The 20,561-nt window shown below is 38.2% G+C and overlaps 1 protein-coding gene across 2 annotated transcripts in view; it reads left to right on the forward strand.

Annotated features, from left to right (window-relative positions):
- gria4b (glutamate receptor, ionotropic, AMPA 4b) overlaps positions 1-17,457 on the forward strand; it is an 86,222-nt gene extending 68,765 nt beyond the window's left edge. The window contains exons 12-16 of one of the 2 annotated variants that reach the window (XM_039688387.2): positions 8,678-8,876; positions 9,946-10,193; positions 14,003-14,117; positions 14,795-14,932; positions 15,624-17,457. In XM_039688387.2, the coding sequence (XP_039544321.1) occupies positions 8,678-8,876; positions 9,946-10,193; positions 14,003-14,117; positions 14,795-14,932; positions 15,624-15,788 (865 nt within the window). In that variant the 3' untranslated portion in view covers positions 15,789-17,457. Of the gene's footprint in view, positions 1-8,677; positions 8,877-9,945; positions 10,194-13,113; positions 13,229-14,002; positions 14,118-14,794; positions 14,933-15,623 lie in introns of both variants that reach the window. The other variant, XM_039688385.2, reaches the window with a different exon arrangement.
- The last annotated feature ends 3,104 nt before the right edge of the window (positions 17,458-20,561 follow it).

Consider the following 20,561-nt stretch of genomic DNA (forward strand, 5'->3'; position numbering starts at 1 on the left):
CCCAAAAGATTTCTATTTTTTTTTTTTAAAAAATCACAATTTCCACAAAAAAAAAGTACTTTCAGTACTTTCAACTGTTTTTTAAGAAATGTTTCTTAAGCACCAAGTCAGCATTTTGGAAGAAAAGTTAATTTAAGTTGTAGTAATATTTCACAATGCTGCTTTTTATTGTATTTTGATCAAATAAATGCAGCCTTGCTCAGCCTTCTTTCAAAAACATTAAAACAACTTTTGAATGGTTGTGTACATGACACAATATTTGAAGGATTAAATACATGGCAAATTATTGCTGTTGTCCTTCAACTAAAATCGAATAGAAAGCATGTAAATGTGTTTTATTGATGTGATCATATTCCATTTGTATTTAGCAAGTGTCAGTCTAAAAAGTTCAGTTCACCCAAAAATGATGTTAAATTCTAAAACAAGATATTTTTGGGAATATCCATTATCCATTTAAAGACATTTAGTGAAGTTCAATATTGATTGAATATTCATAATAAGTTCAATATTGTTTTGGACCCCATTGACTTTCATTGTATGGACAAAATAAGTTGAAACTTTTGTGTTCCAGAAAGTCAAAGAAAATAATTTTTGGGTGAATTATCCTGTGAAACTTACTCTTTATTTACTGAATACATCACCCTTGTCTCCCCTCAAGTTATTGAGGTGTCATCCCACTTTGCACTTTGATGAATCTCACCGTTTTTTTTGAAGCCAGTGGGCGGTCCGGTGTGCTCCAGAACAATGCGATCTTTCATTGCCCCATTGCTATGTCCCGTTGATGTCCACACATCGCCCGTCTGTCCTGCCGGCTACTTCTCAAATCTCACGGGAAATGTGCTAGTCATTCATCGTTACTCTGTGTGGCAGTTTGTTTTTGTTATTTGTCTCTTGCTCCTTCCTTCGCCGCGGCGCTGGCTCTCACTCACACACACTCTTTTCTCTGTGTAATAAGCACCTGCATGACCACGATAGAGCTCTTTAAGAAGTGTTATCAAGAGAAGAGAGAAAAAAACAGGCTTTATTTTTCAGCCCCCACCAGATAAGAAATCACTCATGACAGGCCAAGGGGAAGAGAAGAGCAGTAAAAAAGCACAGCACATGGAGGAAGACAGCAGGTACTTAGAGAGCCGTCAAAACCATAGTGTCTATCTTCACTGCTCTATAGCCTGAACATCACAGTGCTGTAGAGGGCCTATGGTTTTAGATTAGGCTTAAGAGGACCCATTTAGGACTTATAAGAATCATGCACTTCATCGTTTTTGCATACAACTAATAAGCATTCATGAATTGGATAGGAGCCAATAAGCGGTGAAAAACAGCACTTCCATTCATTTTCTATAGTAGAGTACATGCCATTAATTCTCTTTAGTCAGCTATACCTTTACCTCAGCGTTCTTGATTTAGACAAGATGACGCAGTTGCACAGCAGCGTTACCCAGGTGCCGGTACTTGTCCTTTCCTTCTCCTCCTCCTCTTCTGTGTCTAATAGACTACTGGTTATTCAAATGTGCAGATTTGCTTTCTTTTTCATAAGCACTTTATATTTTAATGCATATTTAAGAGCTAAAGTGTGTCATTTTTTTGATGGTAAGATACTTTGTCCTATCCCACAGCACTGTACTGATTGATTTAATATTCATTTTCACATTCCATTTTCTTGGAACATAATGGAGCCAAACCCATCTGTCACAGGACAGTTTATAGTCTAAGACGGGGCTTTTCAAACTGGGCTCTGTGAACTTTCCAAGCTTTTGCTAGGAGGGCAAGTTTTTAACCGTAAGAAATAAAAACCAATGTAGCACATATTTTTTGTGAAATTTTTTTTTTCACAAAACCAATCATGCGTCTGTCATCATAATATCACACTTAGAAAATGTTCTCACAGTATTATTATTCATCTTTATACAGGAAGATACTGTATTGCTGCCTTTATATTTTAGCAAGTGGATCATTTGGTAATTCACTTTAAAAAAAATAAACTTTTGCTGATAATTTACTCACCCCCATTTCATCCATGTTATCCATGTTATTTGTTCTTCAGTCGAAAAGAAATGAAGGTTTTTGATGAAAACATTCCAGGATTTTTCTCCATATAATGGACTTCAGTGTGAACCAAACTATTCAAGGTCCAAAAGACACTTTCTCCGCAAACTGCAAACTGTTCAAAGGGCTTTTAACGATTTCAGACGATGTATTAGGGTCTTATCAAGCAAAACGATTGCTCATTTAATAAATAAATAACAAAGTTTAAGTTATATAAGCTCAAATGGTCGCCTTGCTCTGTTCTGTAATGACTCTCCTGTTCGAACTCGTTTATCAAAATGAACAAATCTTGTTTTCGTGTCATTTGGTTCATTCAATGAACAAAATGAACGAGTTGACTCGGGAAAAGATTTGTTAATTTTGACAAACGAGTTTTAATGCGAGAGTCACGAACGCACATCGCACCCTAACCCTAACCCTAACAGAGCAAGGCGAGCATTTGAGCTTATAAAACGTAAACTTTGTTATTTATTTATTAAATGAGCGATCGCTTCGCTTGATAAGACCCTTATTCATCGTCTGGAATCGTTTAAAGCCCTTTAAACAGTTTGCAGTTTGCACTGAAACTGTCTTTTAGACCTTGAACTGTTTGGTTCCCATTGAAGTGCATTATATTAAGAAAAATGCTGGAATGTTTTCATCAAAAACCTTAATTTCTTTTCGACTGAAGAAAAAATGACACGAACATTTTGGATGACATGGGGGTGAGTAAATTATCAGCAAAAGTTTTTTAAAAGTGAACTACTCCTAGGAAAAGTTTGTTATACGTTATTATATTCTATTTTTGTGATGCTAGAAGTGATCCACTTCAGCTTTGATGGTGTAATAAGCCAGTGCACAGTGAATGGTAAATTGAGGCATTGTTTTTTGTCATTTTGAGGCATTTTATTTTATTCTAATAGTTTTTTTACAGTCAGTCCGCATGTAATTAATTCATTTTCATTCAGCGCCACTCTATTACATGTATACATCTTGTTCACAGTTTGTGAGGGAGATGATTGATGAGGATGATGTGGGAATGATGGGTTATGAAAATGCTGAGGGCGTGTTGTGTGATGGGGCCGGACAGGGTCATAACTCTTGCCTGTTTTCCCTGTCGTGTTTTTGGCTCAGGCGGGCTGGCAGGTGTCATCAGCAGACAGGTAGAGCATCTTCCCGGGCCTCGAAAAACAGCCAGCATCTGGCGTGTGCGCTATTGCAGTGATTTTGTAGTTGTAATGCATGTGGGCAGCGGACCCTATCAGACATGGGAAGATTAAAAAAAACTAATTTTCAGATTCTCACACATGCAGCCTCAGTGAATGGAATTGCATCGTGGGATGAGCAGGGAATTAAGATATGCTAATGATAGTCATAGCTTTGGTATGCTGCTTGTAAGATTGTGTCGCGAGTTATAAAACCTTTTCCTGAAGTGTCAAGTCGTTGCAGTGCTTCGGTTGCACTGGCTGGGTAATATTGAAGTGTGTGTGAAGCTGACGAATGCTTGTGTTTGCAGGTGTAGTGTGTACTTGACTGTATATGAAAGGCTGGGATGTCTGGAAAATGTGAGGTTGCTGTTGGTCAAAAAACAATATTTTCTCTTTATTCTCAGCACCTATGACAGGATTTCATCTCTCGTTTTACAAACATGTTTTTTTTTCCTGATTTTTTCTTTTTTTTTCTTCTTTGTCTCTCTCTATCCCCCCTCTCTCTCTTGCTTTCTTCTTCTGTCCCTACTTTTGTGTTTTATAGTCGATCTTGCACCAGTAATTGCCTCTATTCACTGACTTCTTTTATTCCTCAGATGGCTTGGGAACGATTGTAGGGCTAGAAGGAAAGAGAGATCATGGGAGTGATGTAAGGATATGATTGACTCACCAGGCCAGTGCTGTAACAGGATGGAAATGAGAGAAAGGAGATTACGCTACAGCAGAGGAAGCTTTGCCCCAGGTTTTCTCCATGCCAAAATGATCGTTTCAGCCCACAAATCATTTATCTACATAAGACACTCTGGGATAAAAGTTGATACCCTTGAACTGTAATTTCCTTTTTAGATTTATGACTATATACAGATGAAATGCATTACAAGTAATGTCAGATGATACCACAAGTAATGCCTTTAAAATCTGACCTTTTCAAACAAGATAGCCTTATTTTTTTTTGCATAATTAATTTTTTTACAGACAAGTGCAGTTGAATACCTCTCTTTTCTCCATGTTAGAACTAAGCAATAGGGGTATTGTGTGCATGACATGCTTTGTGGGAGCAGGCCATGATGGGTATTGTTGGATTTATCTTCTAAAAGCTATTGGTGTTTTAGTGGGATCCAGTCAAACTAGGTATTTGTAGTGGACAATAATTTACCTGTTGTCTCAGAGCAGCGGTGCATTTATCTACCCTTGAACTCACAGGTGCAACCACCCCTAAATTTAGTTGTTGTCATGGCAATAGACCCTTTTCACATGTATGGGTTCTCAGCAGCGGAAGTCATCATAGTTGGGTAAACTTTTATAGTGGTGAATGAGAGAACAATATTTTTTTTGTAATTTAATGCAAAGGTAATATATAATGCAAAATATATGGTTATAAATGTACATTAAAAAAATGAAAATATAAAAAATGTGCAGTATTTACAATGCTGTGACCGACACGTCATTGCAGTCTGTGGAAAGGGTCATTGGGTTTTTTTTTTTTTTGTACATTAGATTGAGAATAAAAAGGACAGCTGTTAAGACAGTTTTGTCACACTTTAGTTTAGGGTCCAATTCTCACTATTAACCAACTATTAACTACGACTTGTGCCACAAGAAAATTCTAATTACTGCTTATTAATAGTTAGTAAGGTCGTTGTTCAGTTTTTTTAAATATTGGGTTGGATTAAGGGATGTAAAATACGGTCTTGCAGAATAATAAACGGGCAATATCCTAGTAATATGCATGCTAATTAGCAACTAGTGAGTATAGGATCTTAAACTAAAGTGTTACTGACAATTTATGTCAGAAATGGAGAGAAGCATTGTTTCCATTGGGTAAATACACTGATTCCACCATAAAAAGTCATGGAATGCAAAAGTGAGTGATATAGCTATTTAAGGAAAAGAAAGAGATTTTACAAAGTGTAATTTTATGGGGTTTTTTATTGTTCTATTAATATTGATGTTAAATATATGATAAAGTTCAACTTATAATTTCTTATATAGATATGTATAAATGGGCTAGGCGTATAAATATATATATATATATAATCTAACATTCAAAAGTTTGGGGTCAGTAAAATTGTTTTTTAAAGGAAATTAATACTTATTCAGCAAGGATGTATTAAATTGATTAAACTTTATGAACTTTATTTTCATCAAAGAAGCCTGAAAAAAATCTATTAAGCAGTACAACTGTTTTCAACATTGATAATCATAAGAAACGTATCTTGAGCAGTAAATCAGCATATTAGAATGATTATTGAAGGATCATGTGACACTGAAGACTGGAGTAATGATGCTGAAAATTCATCTTTGCAATCACAGGAATAAATAACATAAAATATACAAAAATAAAAAAATATATATTTTAAAGTACAGTAATATTTCATGATGTTGTCCCATTATTTTGATAAATGCAGCCTTGGTGAGCATAAGATATTCCTTTTAAAAACATTAAAAGAAAGGTTTTGAACAGTATTGTAGATACTTTTTTTTTTTTAGAAAGTGGATCGTCATATTCAAGGTCTCCTCCTGAAAATCTCCTCTATAGCCTTTGTAAATGCATACAAACTATGAAGATAAACACTTGACCACTGAGAAACGGTTTCAGCATAGCGCATTACAAGTAACACATTAAAGTTTCTGTAATGTTTAGGCCATACTGAGACATCCAGGTGTTTGAAGACGCCACATGCTGTATATGACGATGCCAGGAGACAGAAATTGCTCCCAAATAGGAATCGATGTATTTTTAATGAGCTAATGTAAGAGCTTGCGTTTTTATTTTTCCAATTTGCCAGTGGAAGCGAAGATCAGTAATGTGGAGTATGATTGTGAATGACTCTAGTCTCATGCATGGAGAAATTGATTTGCAGGTATTAAATCTTAATCAGAGCAGTAGAGAGGAAGCCATGAATAAATAAAATGCTGGAGGCTCACTGTGGCTGCGGGCAGTGACCTTTCCATTTATCTACGGCATGTCAAGGTCTCTCCTTTCTCTCTGTGACTCCCTCCACGAGTCTACCCGGGTACGCCTCTACGAACCTTTCAGAATGTAATTTAAATTCTCAGATACACACGTGCTGATGTGTTCAGTGTTCTTCTCGACGAGACATCTGCATGAAAGCGGCGTAGTGAGTCTCACTGAAAGTAGCACAGCTCTAATGGCACTGCTTTGATAATAAGCTGCTTTGAGGGATACACTGGTAATTGTTTGCTTATTTTGTGCTTGTGAGAGTGTGTGAAATCCACAGAGACGGTTTGATTCTTATCATTGAGCTGTGATCAGAGGGTCTGTATTACAAGAAATGACATTATGAGGACCAGAGAGAATTCCTATTTGTTCATGGATCATATCTTTATGAATGAAACTGTATGCCAAGCGGCAGGGCGTCAGAGCCGAGGGGTGACTCACTGGTTTCGCGTCCACTCAATTTAGGCTCTTATTAAATTGCCTTTGTCTCATGAAGTCAAATCGATTAGCCACTGTTAGCGCGAGCCCCGGCGCATCTGATACCCGGACGTCACCGGGGCTGAATGGTGCGTCTGCATGCAGGTTGGTGTTTAGCAGAGACTAATTCTCTTGGCTTTTAAGGTACACTGTGTTCTCTTATTCAATCCTCAGGAGGGTGACGGCCCACCTTGAGTCCATTCTTAAAAGCGAATTATTATAACCACTGGGTCTAACACAGGAATGTTTCCTTGACAGTGGAAATAGAAGCACAGGCCTGCATAAACTCACAATGAAATCATGTAAACTGATATGGATGATCAGGTTGAGGTGAGAATTTAAACAGCGTTGGGATTTAGCACTTCGCCCCCATCATGGTTGACGTTCCTGCCAGCCCACTCTAAATAGCCAATCTGTCTTCATGGCAACCGGTCGGAGAGATCTCCCTTTTAGTGGAGGAGACCCTCACCTACACAGAGTTGATTTAAAAGATGATTTTATTACTCAGAATCGCATGCTATAAAGTCAGAACTGCAAGAAATAAACTCGCAATTTTGACTTTATATCTCACAATTCTGACATCTTTCTCAGAATTGTGAGATATAAACTCGCAATTGCGAGATATAAAGTCCAATTGGGGGAAAAAATACTTTTTTAATTCTGTAGCGAAAACAAGCTTCCTTAGATTTTGAAAAGAAAAATGTTTTTCAGCAATATGTTTTTGTTATTTATTAACTCGCCATTTTTTCAGGATTTTTTATGGATAGAAAGAATAACAGCATTTATTTCAAATAGAAATCTTTTGGAACATTGTAAATGTCTTTACTGTCACTTTCGGGGGCCGTTTACTCGACGATTTCAACTGAAAACAGAAAATTTTTTATGCTTTTTTGCTGTTCATTTACATGACAATGGCGTTTTGGTTGCCTAAAAAAGCAAACGTAAAAACAGGTTTCAAAGTACGCGTTTTTGAAAACTATACCGTTATCATCTGTGTAAATTACAAAAACGTGAATCTGTGAAAATGGTGACGCCATGCACATGCGTGTTACGCGTTTAGTCTATTGGCGTGCGTGTTTGAATGCGTATGTGCGCAGGCAGTCTTTCTTTACAAAGTGACATCGCCAACTACACTGTAAAAAAATATTGTTGGTTTAACTTAAAAAAGTAAGTAACCCGGTTGCCTTAAAATTTTAAGTTCATTGAACTGGAAAAAGTGAGTTAATATAATGAAGGAGAATGATTTAATCACCAGAAACTCAAAATTATATGTTATCTGAACTAAATAAATTATTTAAGTTGATTTGACAAAAGAAAAAATGTTGTGATTACTACACTGTAAAAAAATATTGTTGGTTTAACTTAAAAAAGTAGGTAACCTGGGTTGCCTTAAAATTTTAAGTTGATTGAACTGGAAAAAGTGAGTTAATACAATGAAGGAGATTAATTTAATCATCAGAAACTCAAAATAATAAGTTATCTCAACTAAATAAATTGTTATAAAGTTGATTTGACAAAAGAAAATATGTTGTGATAACAAATCTTGAAAATATTTTTTTACAGTGTACTTGGCGTCTGACATGCATAATACAGCGTTTTCAGTCGTTTTCGCGTATCTGTGTGAATGATGTTGATGTCGTCATCTGTACAAAGGAAAAAATCTGTTTAGCCTACAGTACATCGTTGTCATGTAAACGTGCACTGTCTACTGAATAAAAGTTTGAATTTCTTTTTTTTTTTAAACATTGACTTTTTTATTATTATTTTTAATAATTGTTAAATGGTTAAAAGTTAACATATTTCTGACATTTCTCTCCTTTTCTCCTCCTCCTTTCCTCAATTTCCTCGCCCTCACCTTCTCCCACCCACCCACATGTTTTTCTCCTTTAACCTTCTTATTTTCCCATTGTTATCCTTTCTTTCATTGCACTGTCATTCACCCCTCCTTCAAACTCTCCTTGAATGGTCATTTTCCTCTCCACTCTCTCCCTTTCCGGCGGTGTAGGTCTCTATCTGGACGCATCGTGGGTGGAGTGTGGTGGTTTTTCACCCTCATCATCATCTCCTCCTACACAGCCAACCTGGCTGCTTTCCTCACTGTGGAGAGGATGGTGTCGCCCATTGAGAGCGCTGAGGACCTGGCCAAGCAGACAGACATAGCGTATGGTACTCTTGACTCGGGCTCCACCAAAGAGTTCTTCAGGGTGAGTGGGCAAAGCTAATGGGTTGAGGGGAAGGCAGCAGTGTTTTGTTAAGGGGGGTGAAAGGAATAAATGACTCCAAAACGAGAAGACTTCAAGTGCTGTATAAGAAGAAAAAAGAGATTCAGTGAAAAAATAAACTTAAAGCTTAGAAAATATGTTTTCCATTATAAAGTATACTAGGGATTCTCAGTCCACAACTCTTTTGGTCTGCAACTTTTTTTTTTTTTTAGAGAAAATTTATTCTTGTAACATCATATCCACATCATAGAATTAAACTTTATGTTATATCTTATATGTATAATTACAAAACTGGCAAACAAGAACAGGTTTTACTACTATATAGGCTATATACATCTTTCAGATAATATTGAAGACTACATTTGACAATATTTAATGTAAAAAAATGATATATAAATATATATGGCCTATGAACATAAAATTACACTTGAAAAACCTATAAATATTAATAAGTTATTTGTGTTTAATAGGGTGTACTGTTATTTTTTTAATATATAGAGTCATTCAAAAATTTGGATCTGTAATTCTAGTGTTTAAAGAAGTCTCGAATGCTCAACAACAAATACACTAAAATATTATTTTAATTTAAAATAAAAGTAATTTATTCCTGATCTTAAATGTCACATGATCCTTCAGAAATCATTCTCATATGCTGATTTTCTGCTCAAGAAATGTTTAATGAATATAAAGTTCAAGAGCAGCATTTATTTTAAAATTACAATATTTTTTAATATTATTATTATACATGGTTTGTAATAATAACTGCCACTTTTGATCAATTTAATGTGTCCTTGCTGAATAAGCGTATTCAGAAAAAATCTTAGTGACCTCACATTTTTAAACGGTACATTAATTGAAGTGTATATTCATTTCTAATTGAGTTTGTTCATTTATAAATGTTAAATGAGATGCATTCATGAAAATCTCCCACGATCCCACAAGGCTGAGAACCTCTGATCTGTAATTCAATGTCTAATTAAATAATCGGCACCCTCCACACTTCCCCTGCACACTTCACTGGCATTCTATACCTTTCCCCCCCAACTTTCAGAGGTCAAAGATCGCCGTTTATGAGAAAATGTGGAGCTACATGAAGTCGGCCGAGCCCACGGTGTTCACGAAGACCACGGGAGAGGGCGTGGCACGGGTGAGAAAGTCCAAAGGGAAGTACGCCTTCCTGCTGGAGTCCACAATGAACGAGTACACGGAGCAGCGCAAACCCTGCGACACCATGAAAGTGGGAGGCAACCTGGACTCCAAAGGCTACGGGGTGGCCACGCCCAAGGGCTCACAGTTAAGGTGGGTGGAGTAGTATAACAATATGTCACGTGTTGTTATGGTATTCCACCTTCCCTGGCGTGCCTATTTCTATTTTTCTATTCTTTCGTTTTGCTTTTCTCATGTGTTCTTGTGTGCAGTTAAAGGTCTTGAATACGTAGTGCTATATGTTTTTTTTTTTTTGTTTTTTTTTTTATATAACCTCACGCAGGTAATTTCAAACTAATGCATGCATGTTAATGCCACTGACTTTTTGAGATGAAATGTCTGGATGTTTAACAAAGAATGAATTTCGGACAAGCCTGTGAATATTCTGCCTAGTCTGACGCTACCTAAATCTCTTTCCCACGTAGACTGGGAGGTACAGACATGAAAGGGGTCATGAACTGGATTTAAAGGGGCGTGTCTGCTGTGAGACTTCAGTGTAAACGCCCACTGCTGTGGTTTGGGTTGTTTTACTACGTTTTAACCATTGCACCTATCGAGATTAACAAATCGTGAAAAGTAATGATCATTGCATCATATTTAGATCTATTCCCAACATGAACACATATGATAGACAGTCTGTTGATCGCGTGAATGAAGTGATCTCATCACTACAACGCAATTCCTGCACTCTCACGTATGCTTTCACCAAATAACAATGCACATACGCTACATCGTGCAGTGTAAAAGCATCATAGATTTCATAACGAGTTTTGTCAAGTGTCCAGATATACTCGAGCTGTGTGATTGACCGCTTAGGCGGTTGGAAAGGGAGCGCTCTTTGAGCGGCCACTTTCTGTATATAATTTAATCAGTTTAAATAAGATTATTTTCATCCTACTAAGAGAAACAATGTAAAGTTGTTTGTTTAGTCACTAGCTTGATTTTCTGATGCATAAACACTATTGAACGATTTTGAGAGAATCTGAATTTGAATAATTACACATCAGAAATCACTGATCACAGATCAGGCGTTAGAATAAATGTGGTTACTTGCGTTGCTGTCAGATCCACATTGTAAAAGTCTGTTTGCAAAGCCTGCTTTGAAATTACAACTACCAAATAATCCACAGTAAAATGCACAGAATACAAACAAATAATGCACTGCTGAGACATTCGCATTGTTGGAAAAAAAAAAACCACACACACTTTCCTAACATTAGGATCCTTTGGAAGGTAATGATCCTGTGTTGATCTGTTCTTGTTCTCATGTAACTATTCAAATGCACCAGTGGGCAGCGCCAAAGATGTGGTGATGTAGACGTAGGCGTTGATATTCTTCTTCCAAGGCTGTTTTTCACTGCCCTATGACGTCATAAGTCACCACTTTTGAGATCCTGTCGTTTTCTAGTCTTGGTTTCAATAAAAGCTGTTTTTGGAATAACAAGGACGTTTCTTAGTTCATGACCCCTTTAAAAAAGCACTAAAGTATATAGCATGAAGCATGTTCAGTAAGGCTGAGAAGAGTCAATGACAGATGACGGTAGCTCCCATGATCGGCCATTTTGTTGAGGAGTTACCGTGGTCTGTCTGACTCTTCTCCTAATACCGGGGGGAAGAGCATCCAATGGCGTAGCAGCTTTTCTCCTGCTGTTGTGATGTCAGACCAGCGCAGGAGATTCACACGGCTTCAGATCTACAGCACAGTGCCCTTAATGCTCTTCTTTCTCTTCCCCTCCTCAGATGTGTCTCACTACATTATTTCCCTGTCCCGTTCTTTGTTCCTGTGGGCTGTGTGTTTATTAATGTTGCATTCAGGATAAACTGCATTCAGGATAAACCTCTCTTGAATCATTCCCATCATATACATTTGATATTTAACCAGACCATAGATTAACTAGATCAGACTTATACAATGAGTCCAAAAAGTCCACATCTAAAAAAAAAAATAAAAAAATATTATTTTATTGAAATATAAGGTTTTGAGATTCCGATGTTTAAAACTGAATTAATAAAATGAATTTATTAATGTTCATATTAATATGACTAAATCTATGATTTTTTTATATATATATAATTTAAAATATAATGTTTTAGGTTTGTGTAATTTAAAACAAAATTATTTAGATTATATTCAACATAATTATTAATTTATTTAATTTATAAATATTTTACATTTTGCTCTTTCTAGTTCACAAACATTTGTTTGTTTGTTGATTGGTATTCATATTATCCAAAAGTATTAGGATTTTGACATTTAATACAATTATTATTATTATTATTGATTTAAAATGTTTATTTAAATGTATTAATTTAGTAAATATTTTAGTATTTGCACTTTTATTTTTCAGATTGTTACACATAGTTAGTTACATAGCAAGTTCGTAACATGATAATAATTAAAAGGCTATGCCTATATTTCTAAAACATTACCTATAGAAACTATAAGCATTCTAAGAACTGCAGGGAAAGGTGCAATCTGGTGTTTAGGAGCAGAATTGCATTGCCAGCTCCCTTGTGGCTGAGCCAAAGGTGGGAATGCAGGGGTTTGGGGAATAGGATCAAACTCATTCAGCACTTTGAGGCTTAAACCCTCAGTGCTCATTTAAAGTGTCTGTAAGCAGCATATAGGGAAAGTAACAGGCATTCAATATTTTGAGGTCCCTCTACGCATCTCACAGCAATATTGAGTACATTTTAAAGCAGTCTAGTGAGGATGGGAAATAAGGATAGCTTGGGTTGGGGAGGAGGGGTTCAAAGCGAAGAACAGATATTGATTTTTCCATTCCTCCATCTGGAGGTGTGTATTATGGGTAGACAAATAAGGCTGATGTGAATTAACATGACAACAGGGAAAGAGAGGTTTGTCCTCCGTGGTTCTGTGTTTTTTTGGGGAGGGAACTTGCGACTAATCTCTAGAGCTTTCCACCCCTTTCTTTCCCTACTTAACCTGATTGGATTCTGCTCAACTATGACAAACTGCTGCTACTGACAAACTATGTTTTATCGTTTCAAGAAGTGCCGTTAACCTGGCAGTTTTAAAACTGAATGAACAAGGCCTGTTGGACAAATTGAAAAACAAGTGGTGGTACGACAAAGGAGAGTGTGGCAGCGGAGGAGGTGGTGAGAAGGTTAGCCACTATGTCAACCAACGCGGGTAAACAGTTTCCTCTGTAACGGGAGCATCTGCCGGGGCGCAATCACATACCTGACCTTCATCCTGACCCTGTTTAGCCTCAAGAGAGAGGAACGCAATTACTGTCAGAGCACAAATATTCGCCGTGGATACTGGGCACAGAGACCCTCGCCTATCTCGTGTCATCCATCACGTTTCCCGTCAAGGAAACTTTTTCTCCTGTGAAGTCGTTGGCACATTCTAAGGCACATTCGCTCCATTTTTTCATTGTCCCTTTGAAAGAGGCTGCAGTGTCGCATTATGATTATGTATTAAAGACATGATCTAAAGTCAGAGGCAGTTTTAATTGAAACAGAAAACTAAATTAGGATAAATGTATACGACTAGAATTGGAACGAAACCAAATAACCATAACTATAATGACTCTGGCTAGAGGGATGCAGAAAAGGTTAGTGCCTGTGGTATGTTCCAATAGTTGTGGTTTAACAGTAATTGCCTCCAGCATTATTAGAGAAGGCCGTGGCAGTATGCGCCCATTACCTAAAGCGATTGAGCAAGGTCCCGTTCATATGTCTGTGGCTCCAGCGCAAGGCCCTAAAACACTGCTCCCCTAAACGGAGCTCAGAGACATGTATTACAACGGGACCATTGGCTCGGTCACTTTGCCAGTGCAACTGCTGTGTCAGCTGTTATGAGTGAATAACATAAAATAACATGTCCTATGATGTTATTTATGTTATTTGTGTTACATTCCTCTGCGTGGTTGAAGAACCCCCGTAAACCTTGCCGTTTTGAAACTGAGCGAATCAGGCATCTTAGACAAGCTGAAAAACAAATGGTGGTACGATAAGGGCGAGTGTGGACCCAAGGACTCGGGAAGTAAGGTCAGTCTGGGACCATCACTGTTGTCTAATGCTCAGTGAGGTAGAAAGTCACCAGTTTCTAGCGCATGCTCATCTGTAGGGAGATTTCAGATGTGCACCAAGATAGTTCCAGCATGCCCGGCTTCTAAATGTCTAAACTGATATTTGTTTTTCGTAACATACCTAGTACCTGAGAGGAATGGAAGTGACTGGGCTTTTTGAAGGTGTCCCAAGTTTATTTAGCTGAGCGTACCATTGATTTCTTTTTTGCATGACAAGCCTGAATTTTGGGAAGCGAGAAATGCGACACATGTGGAGATAAGCTTAAACACAGCGAGAAGTTCAATCCTGTTTCGGAGAACTCGCAGTGTGTAATCGCACATTGAGCTAGCGATCCATTTGAGAGCTTAGCCAAAAAATCCAATTGAAAAACATCTCCTTTGATTACAAATTAATTGTTTCAATTGCTGTCAAAGCACTGATGCCTGTCAGAATTCGCCACAAAAACATCAGCTTTTTCAGATTAGGTTGATTGGGAGGATATGAATTGATTTGTCTGTCAATTGTAAGTGTGTGTGTGTGTGAATGTGTTTGGTAGCAAGTAGATTCGTAGACTAGCATCCTGAATGTGTGTGTTTTTGCGTGTACGTACGTGCGCCCCGTTAACTTCCTGTTCCTTTCCTTCCTCTCGCATCCAGGACAAGAGCTCACAGGCCCTCAGCCTCAGTAATGTGGCTGGGGTCTTCTACATTCTGGTCGGGGGACTGGGCCTGGCCATGCTGGTGGCACTCATCGAGTTCTGCTACAAGTCCCGAAACGAAGCCAAGAGAATGAAGGTGGAACAGTCTGAACGTCGCCCCTCTTCCTCTCCTCTCCCCAGTCCTGTCCCCCTCCCCAGCCCCCATCCCTCACCAGGCCCCAGTCCCACCCACAGCACTCAGAGTTTAGCCACATATAGAGAGGGTTACAACGTCTACGCCACTGAAGGAGTAGAGATGTAGGAGGTCAGAGATGTACGTAGGTGCCCGGCAGTCGTAAGTGGAGTTCCTCTGTTTTCGCTGCCGTAGCTTGCCGTATGTGAGCCCGTGGTAAAGCTTCTTGTGTTTGTGACGTCCTTGTTCTGTCTCCGCCACGTGTGCTCCGAGTCGGAGACTTGCATTCACATATTTGTGCATGCTGAAGACTGAGGTATACCTGGACTGCACACGTTTGTAATCACACGCCAGTGCGGTAACCTCTCTTTGTCGTGTAAAGAAGAATAGTCAAACAAGGCTTAAGACGACCATTTCACCATAGGCATAGTCTTGAAAACCCCCTAGTTGTCAATTTCAAGTAATTTTTGGCTCCAAATGACTATGCCAGATGTATTTGAGATGCTTCATCGCTGAACTGTGTCATAATCTGGTGTTTTTGTATGTGCTTGCTGATAACGTGCACTCATTCAAATAATAATGCTCTGGCTTTTAAGTACGCACTGCTGACTCCCGTTCTCCCTGTCCCCGCTCTGTCTTTTCTCCCCCGACGCAGCTCACCTTCACCGAAGCCATGCGGAACAAGGCGCGCCTGTCCATTACGGGGAGCGTGGGCGAGAACGGGCGCGTCCTGACCCCCGACTGCCCGAAGGCTGTCCACTCCGGCCCCTCTCTGCGGCAGAGCTCCGGACTGGCTCTGGTGTCGTCCGACTTGCCGTGAAAACCAAAAACGTTCAAGTGCCTTAAAAGACCACAAAACAGACATCAGAAAAAACCGACCCTACAGCAATGACGCCACCAAGCTGAGCAATCGTGCTGACAAGGTAGATTTCGCAAAGGATCTTCTCACACCCCGAGGTGCCACCGCAAGTTACTATACTGTATGAAGGGTGGTTATCGCAAAGACTTCTGTGTTTCTTTCATGTACATTCAAAGAACTCGTGCTGCCTTTGAGGGTGAAGCAGGTGGGAAGAAAGAACAGCAAACTCAACCGAATCTTGTTGGCCTGTTTGGCCGATGAAAAAAAAAAAAAATGAGCTGCTCGTTCTAACACTCTGCCATAACCCTCGCCAAACCGAAACACCGCAACTCGACATCTTAACGTAGTTAAAAATGGGCATTTGTTTGCCCAAGAGGGTATTATTAACATGGATATGGTATTAATGAATACTTATTAAATAAACTGTGAAGAAGAGTTCATATATAGTATATATATATATTCTATAAAATCATAACTAAAATAAATTATTTACATCGTTTTGTAAATAGAAGACTGTACAACTCGCTTGCTTTTTAACGAATTTGTAAATAGTCGATTCTGTAGTGGGCAGAGTGTAATTCTCTTTTTAAACCATCTTTAGACAAAGGATTCATCGCAATAACGGTTAGAAAACATTCAAAAGATGATTTGATATATGTAGATGTACATGAACTTTTATGGATTTAATAACATGGGCATGTTATCAGTGCCAGTGACCTATGCGCCCATGATTCTCGGGAATGTGGCACACACTCTCAGTGCATCTCAGCCGCTGCTCTTTCCCAAGCCATGCTCTGCATAATCACTGTGCAGTCGTAGACCATGGTACCCTCTAGACTGTTTTATTTGATTTCCACAGAAGCATATTTTATTTTTGATTTTATGTGATTACTGGGGAAAAAAAAATTTGAAATATTGAGAAGTATTTAAATGTTTGTCCATTTATTTTAGAGCAGACGTCTTTATGACCGATATAAAGAATTTCAATTGGACGAGAAACCAATCAAGCTCAATTGCGCAAATGTGTATAGAAATACAATAGAATAGAAAGTGTTCTTTCTACTGACCGCCTCTGAAGACACTGTTTGTATCGTGAGAGCCATTGTCAGAGTTCAGCTTTGGCCTTTTTTATGAAAAACACTGTGTAACCTCATTCAGGCCTTTAGCATGTTCTCCAGAAACTGTAGCAATGGATATCTGGACGAAAGGACAGCACATGGACAATTTCAAAGCTTCAGGACACCATCGTGGAAAACGGATCAATCTTTCTCTGCCTAGTTCTGTTCAACTTGCATTTAATCTGAAAGTGCAATTTATGGCTCCTCCTGTTCCAACAACACCACTTCTTGATAAAAAAAAAAAAAAAAACAACACATACTTTTACTCAAGCACACTATGATTATCTCTTATTGTATTTCTCCTCTCTTTTTCCTCTCTCATTCTGTCTCAAACACACACACGCAATGATCCTGATGCTTATTGAAGTTCAGTGTCTGGAGAGTGGCATTGGGGTTTTTCCCCCCATGGTTTCTAAAGCTGTGATGAAAGTGGTGTCCTTACTAGGTTAATATGTTAAAATTGTAAATATTTATTTTGATCATTTTTTAGTAAAATATCAATGGACATGAAATTGCACCTCTCTGTCTTTATTTGGTTTAATGTTATTTGAACTCCCAAGAACAAAATAGAGTTTATCCTAAGATCCAATCCAGACAAGATTCTCTTCAAACTGTTTACTGAAAATACAATGTAAAGATGACTTCAATAGATTTCCACGACGCATGCGCGAGAATTGCGATCTCCTTCAACTATTTCAGTTCAGTTCTCGCGCATGCGTCGTGGAAATCTATGGAAGTCTCGTTTCAGGCCAACAAGGAAGAAAAGGAATAGTCGAATAAAGTCGTTATTTTTGTTTGTTTTTTCACACAAAAAGTATTCTCGTCGCTTGATAAACTTATAATTGAGCCGCTGTAGTCACATGGAATATTTAAACATTTTCTTCATTGACTTTCTGGGCCGTCAAGAGCCAGTCCCTTAGGCAGCCTATGTGGTAGTGATACAGCTCTCAAATTTAATCAAAAATATCTTCATTTGTGTTCCGAAGATGAACGAAGGTCTTACGGGGTTGGTACAGCATGCGGGTGAGTAATTAATGACTTAATTTTCATTTTTGGGTAAACTAACCCTTTAAAATGAGTTGAACATATTGAACACATGAGTTTAAAGGTGGAATACCTAAGATTTTTGCATTAAAATATACCAAAATCACAAGGCCAGTAGGGTTGGGTATCGAGAATCGAGTATCGATTGGAACCGAGACTAACTTTTCGTTTTTCCCGGAATCGTTCAAAAGTTAAAATTTCGATTCCTAGTTTCGATATTCACAGTCCACCTAGCGGAAGAAGAAACCGCTGAACAACACCAACGAAGAAGCATCTACCGGAAGTGTTGGCATAACCACGCGAGTCGAACATGAGTAGCTTACGTCGGCGATCCAAAGTGTGGCTTCACTTTTCTAAAAATAACGAAATCTCGGCAAAATGCAAAATTTGTGACAAAAGGAGTATTTGTGACAGAAGGAGTATTTCCTTCAGAAAGGACGTTGGTTAGCAAGGTTAGCTAAACTTTTTTGACCCTGCCTCTTAAAAGAATCGGAATCGAGAATCGTTAGGAACCGGAATCGAAACAAGGAATCGGAATCGGAATCAGAATCGTTCAAATTCAAACGATACCCAACCCTAAAGGCCAGTGTTATATATTTAGTTAAATGATAACTTACAATATTCCAAATGTTTCAAACAATGTTTAAATCACGAGAAAATTGAGATTTTAACTAAGGAAACGGGGCGTGTGAGCAGGGGTGAGCTGGGAGTCGCGAGTCAATCGCATCATATCCGCTTACCTCGGTTTCCGCTCGTACAACGTGTAGTCCTAAACAAATGCGGTAGTTGTAGTTGTGTGTTAGCAAAATGCGAGAAATGAAACTCGCACTTTCCAGTAAAACATCTATCGGGACCAGTTACCACCAGTATAATATGGGTGTGATGGCACTCATTAGGCGCTCATATACTTTTAAAAGACAATGATTATCTAGTCTCCCAGTCAGTTTATTTACAGTTCTGCAATAAAGCAAGATGGAAAGCAATCTATTGACATTGACTATATTGCATTTAAAATGTTGATTGGCTGGACATACTGGTCAATATGGATGTACATCCCTCAGTAACCATCAAGTATCAATTATTGCTTTTATCATTTAAAACAGTAACATGCAATGGCAAGCCATTTAGCTTTTATTAATTCACTCACACGATGCATTTTTGATATCAATAACTAAATGTGTACTATTTTAAAATGTGAATTATTGATATTAATATAAAAGATGTCTATTTCTGATATCAGGAATTACATTTTCATTAGTAGGCCCACTAACTAAACAAGGGAGGATTGTAGGAGAACGGGGGTGTCAGGTGTGGCAATGGCAAATGTGTCAGGTAGGAGGGCCCCTTAACAGATTTTTGCTTAGAGCCCCAAGGAGGTCAGGATCGGCTTTGCCAGTGACACCGGAGCAGATGCATTTTGACAGGGAGAGAACAACTTTTATAGAAAAGTACTTAATGAAGACAGTAATTGTTCCTTGGAGAGGCATTATAGGTAGTTTGCATCAATATCCACGCAGATAGCATTCATTAAAAACACAATATGTGGTCTTGACTGTGCATGACCAAAAAGATACTCCATTTTTCAGGGACAGAATCTAATACTCGTTATTTTAGATGCAAATTATTGAACCGTGCAAGTGCTCTGAGGATCACTTTTGTTTTGCAGAGCAGAGGATAAAAAATGACCTTGTTAGGAGTAAAGACCAGTACTGATTTTAATTTAAATAGTGTTTTTTTCTTCCCTTTAGCAATCCACACAGAAAGGGTAAAGTAGTGCATGGTGGGAATACAAATAAATATTGCAGGGAAACAGCGTTGGCTCTGAAAACCTATAAATGCCCTCCTATAACAGATGTTGGCACATATGTTAGAACACAGACAGTCAAGCTAATGACCTTGAGGAGGACCATCTCAAATGTGCACCTCTTCACAACACTCATCAGTTTGTGTTATCTCGTGAGAGCCCAAAGTGTTGGAGCCTATACATTTCATGCCTATTTATTATCTTTAGAGTCAGGATCGTAACATGGCTAATTTATCATTTGAAGTATAGGAGATGTTTACTAGGACAGATTCAGCTAGCGATCACAGCAGATGCATGCAATGTTGACAATTTAACAACGAGCTACCGTTATCAAACCCTCAAGGTCACGTAGGAGAAACTTCACCTAAAATGTGCAGCTTGCAGGAATCCAAAAACATTGCCAGTAGCATAGACTTACATTGCAACGACTTTCAAATTAAGTGACATTCTGATCACACAATTATTTTGCAGGCAAAAAGTAAATCATCATGCAAACCCTGTACTGTACGTCCAGCAAGCAGTAGGGCTTTACACATGGCTGTTGAAACATTTATAGTTAAATTAAATAAAGTTGTAATCCATAGTGCTCCATTTATTATTTATAGAAACTAGTGTGCGGTATACTGAGTACAAATGAAATAGTGATCCTATTTATTCTCTGACTGTTCTAAACATGGCCAAGGGAACCATCCGGTCGCAATATGAAATGTAATGCTAACGTATTCTATACAAACAGTAGCCTTTACTGCAATCAATGCATACTAGTAC

Source organism: Pimephales promelas, chromosome 19, assembly GCF_988280905.1.
Source record: "Pimephales promelas chromosome 19, fPimPro1.hap1.1, whole genome shotgun sequence".
Classification (NCBI taxonomy): Eukaryota; Metazoa; Chordata; class Actinopteri; order Cypriniformes; family Leuciscidae; genus Pimephales; species Pimephales promelas.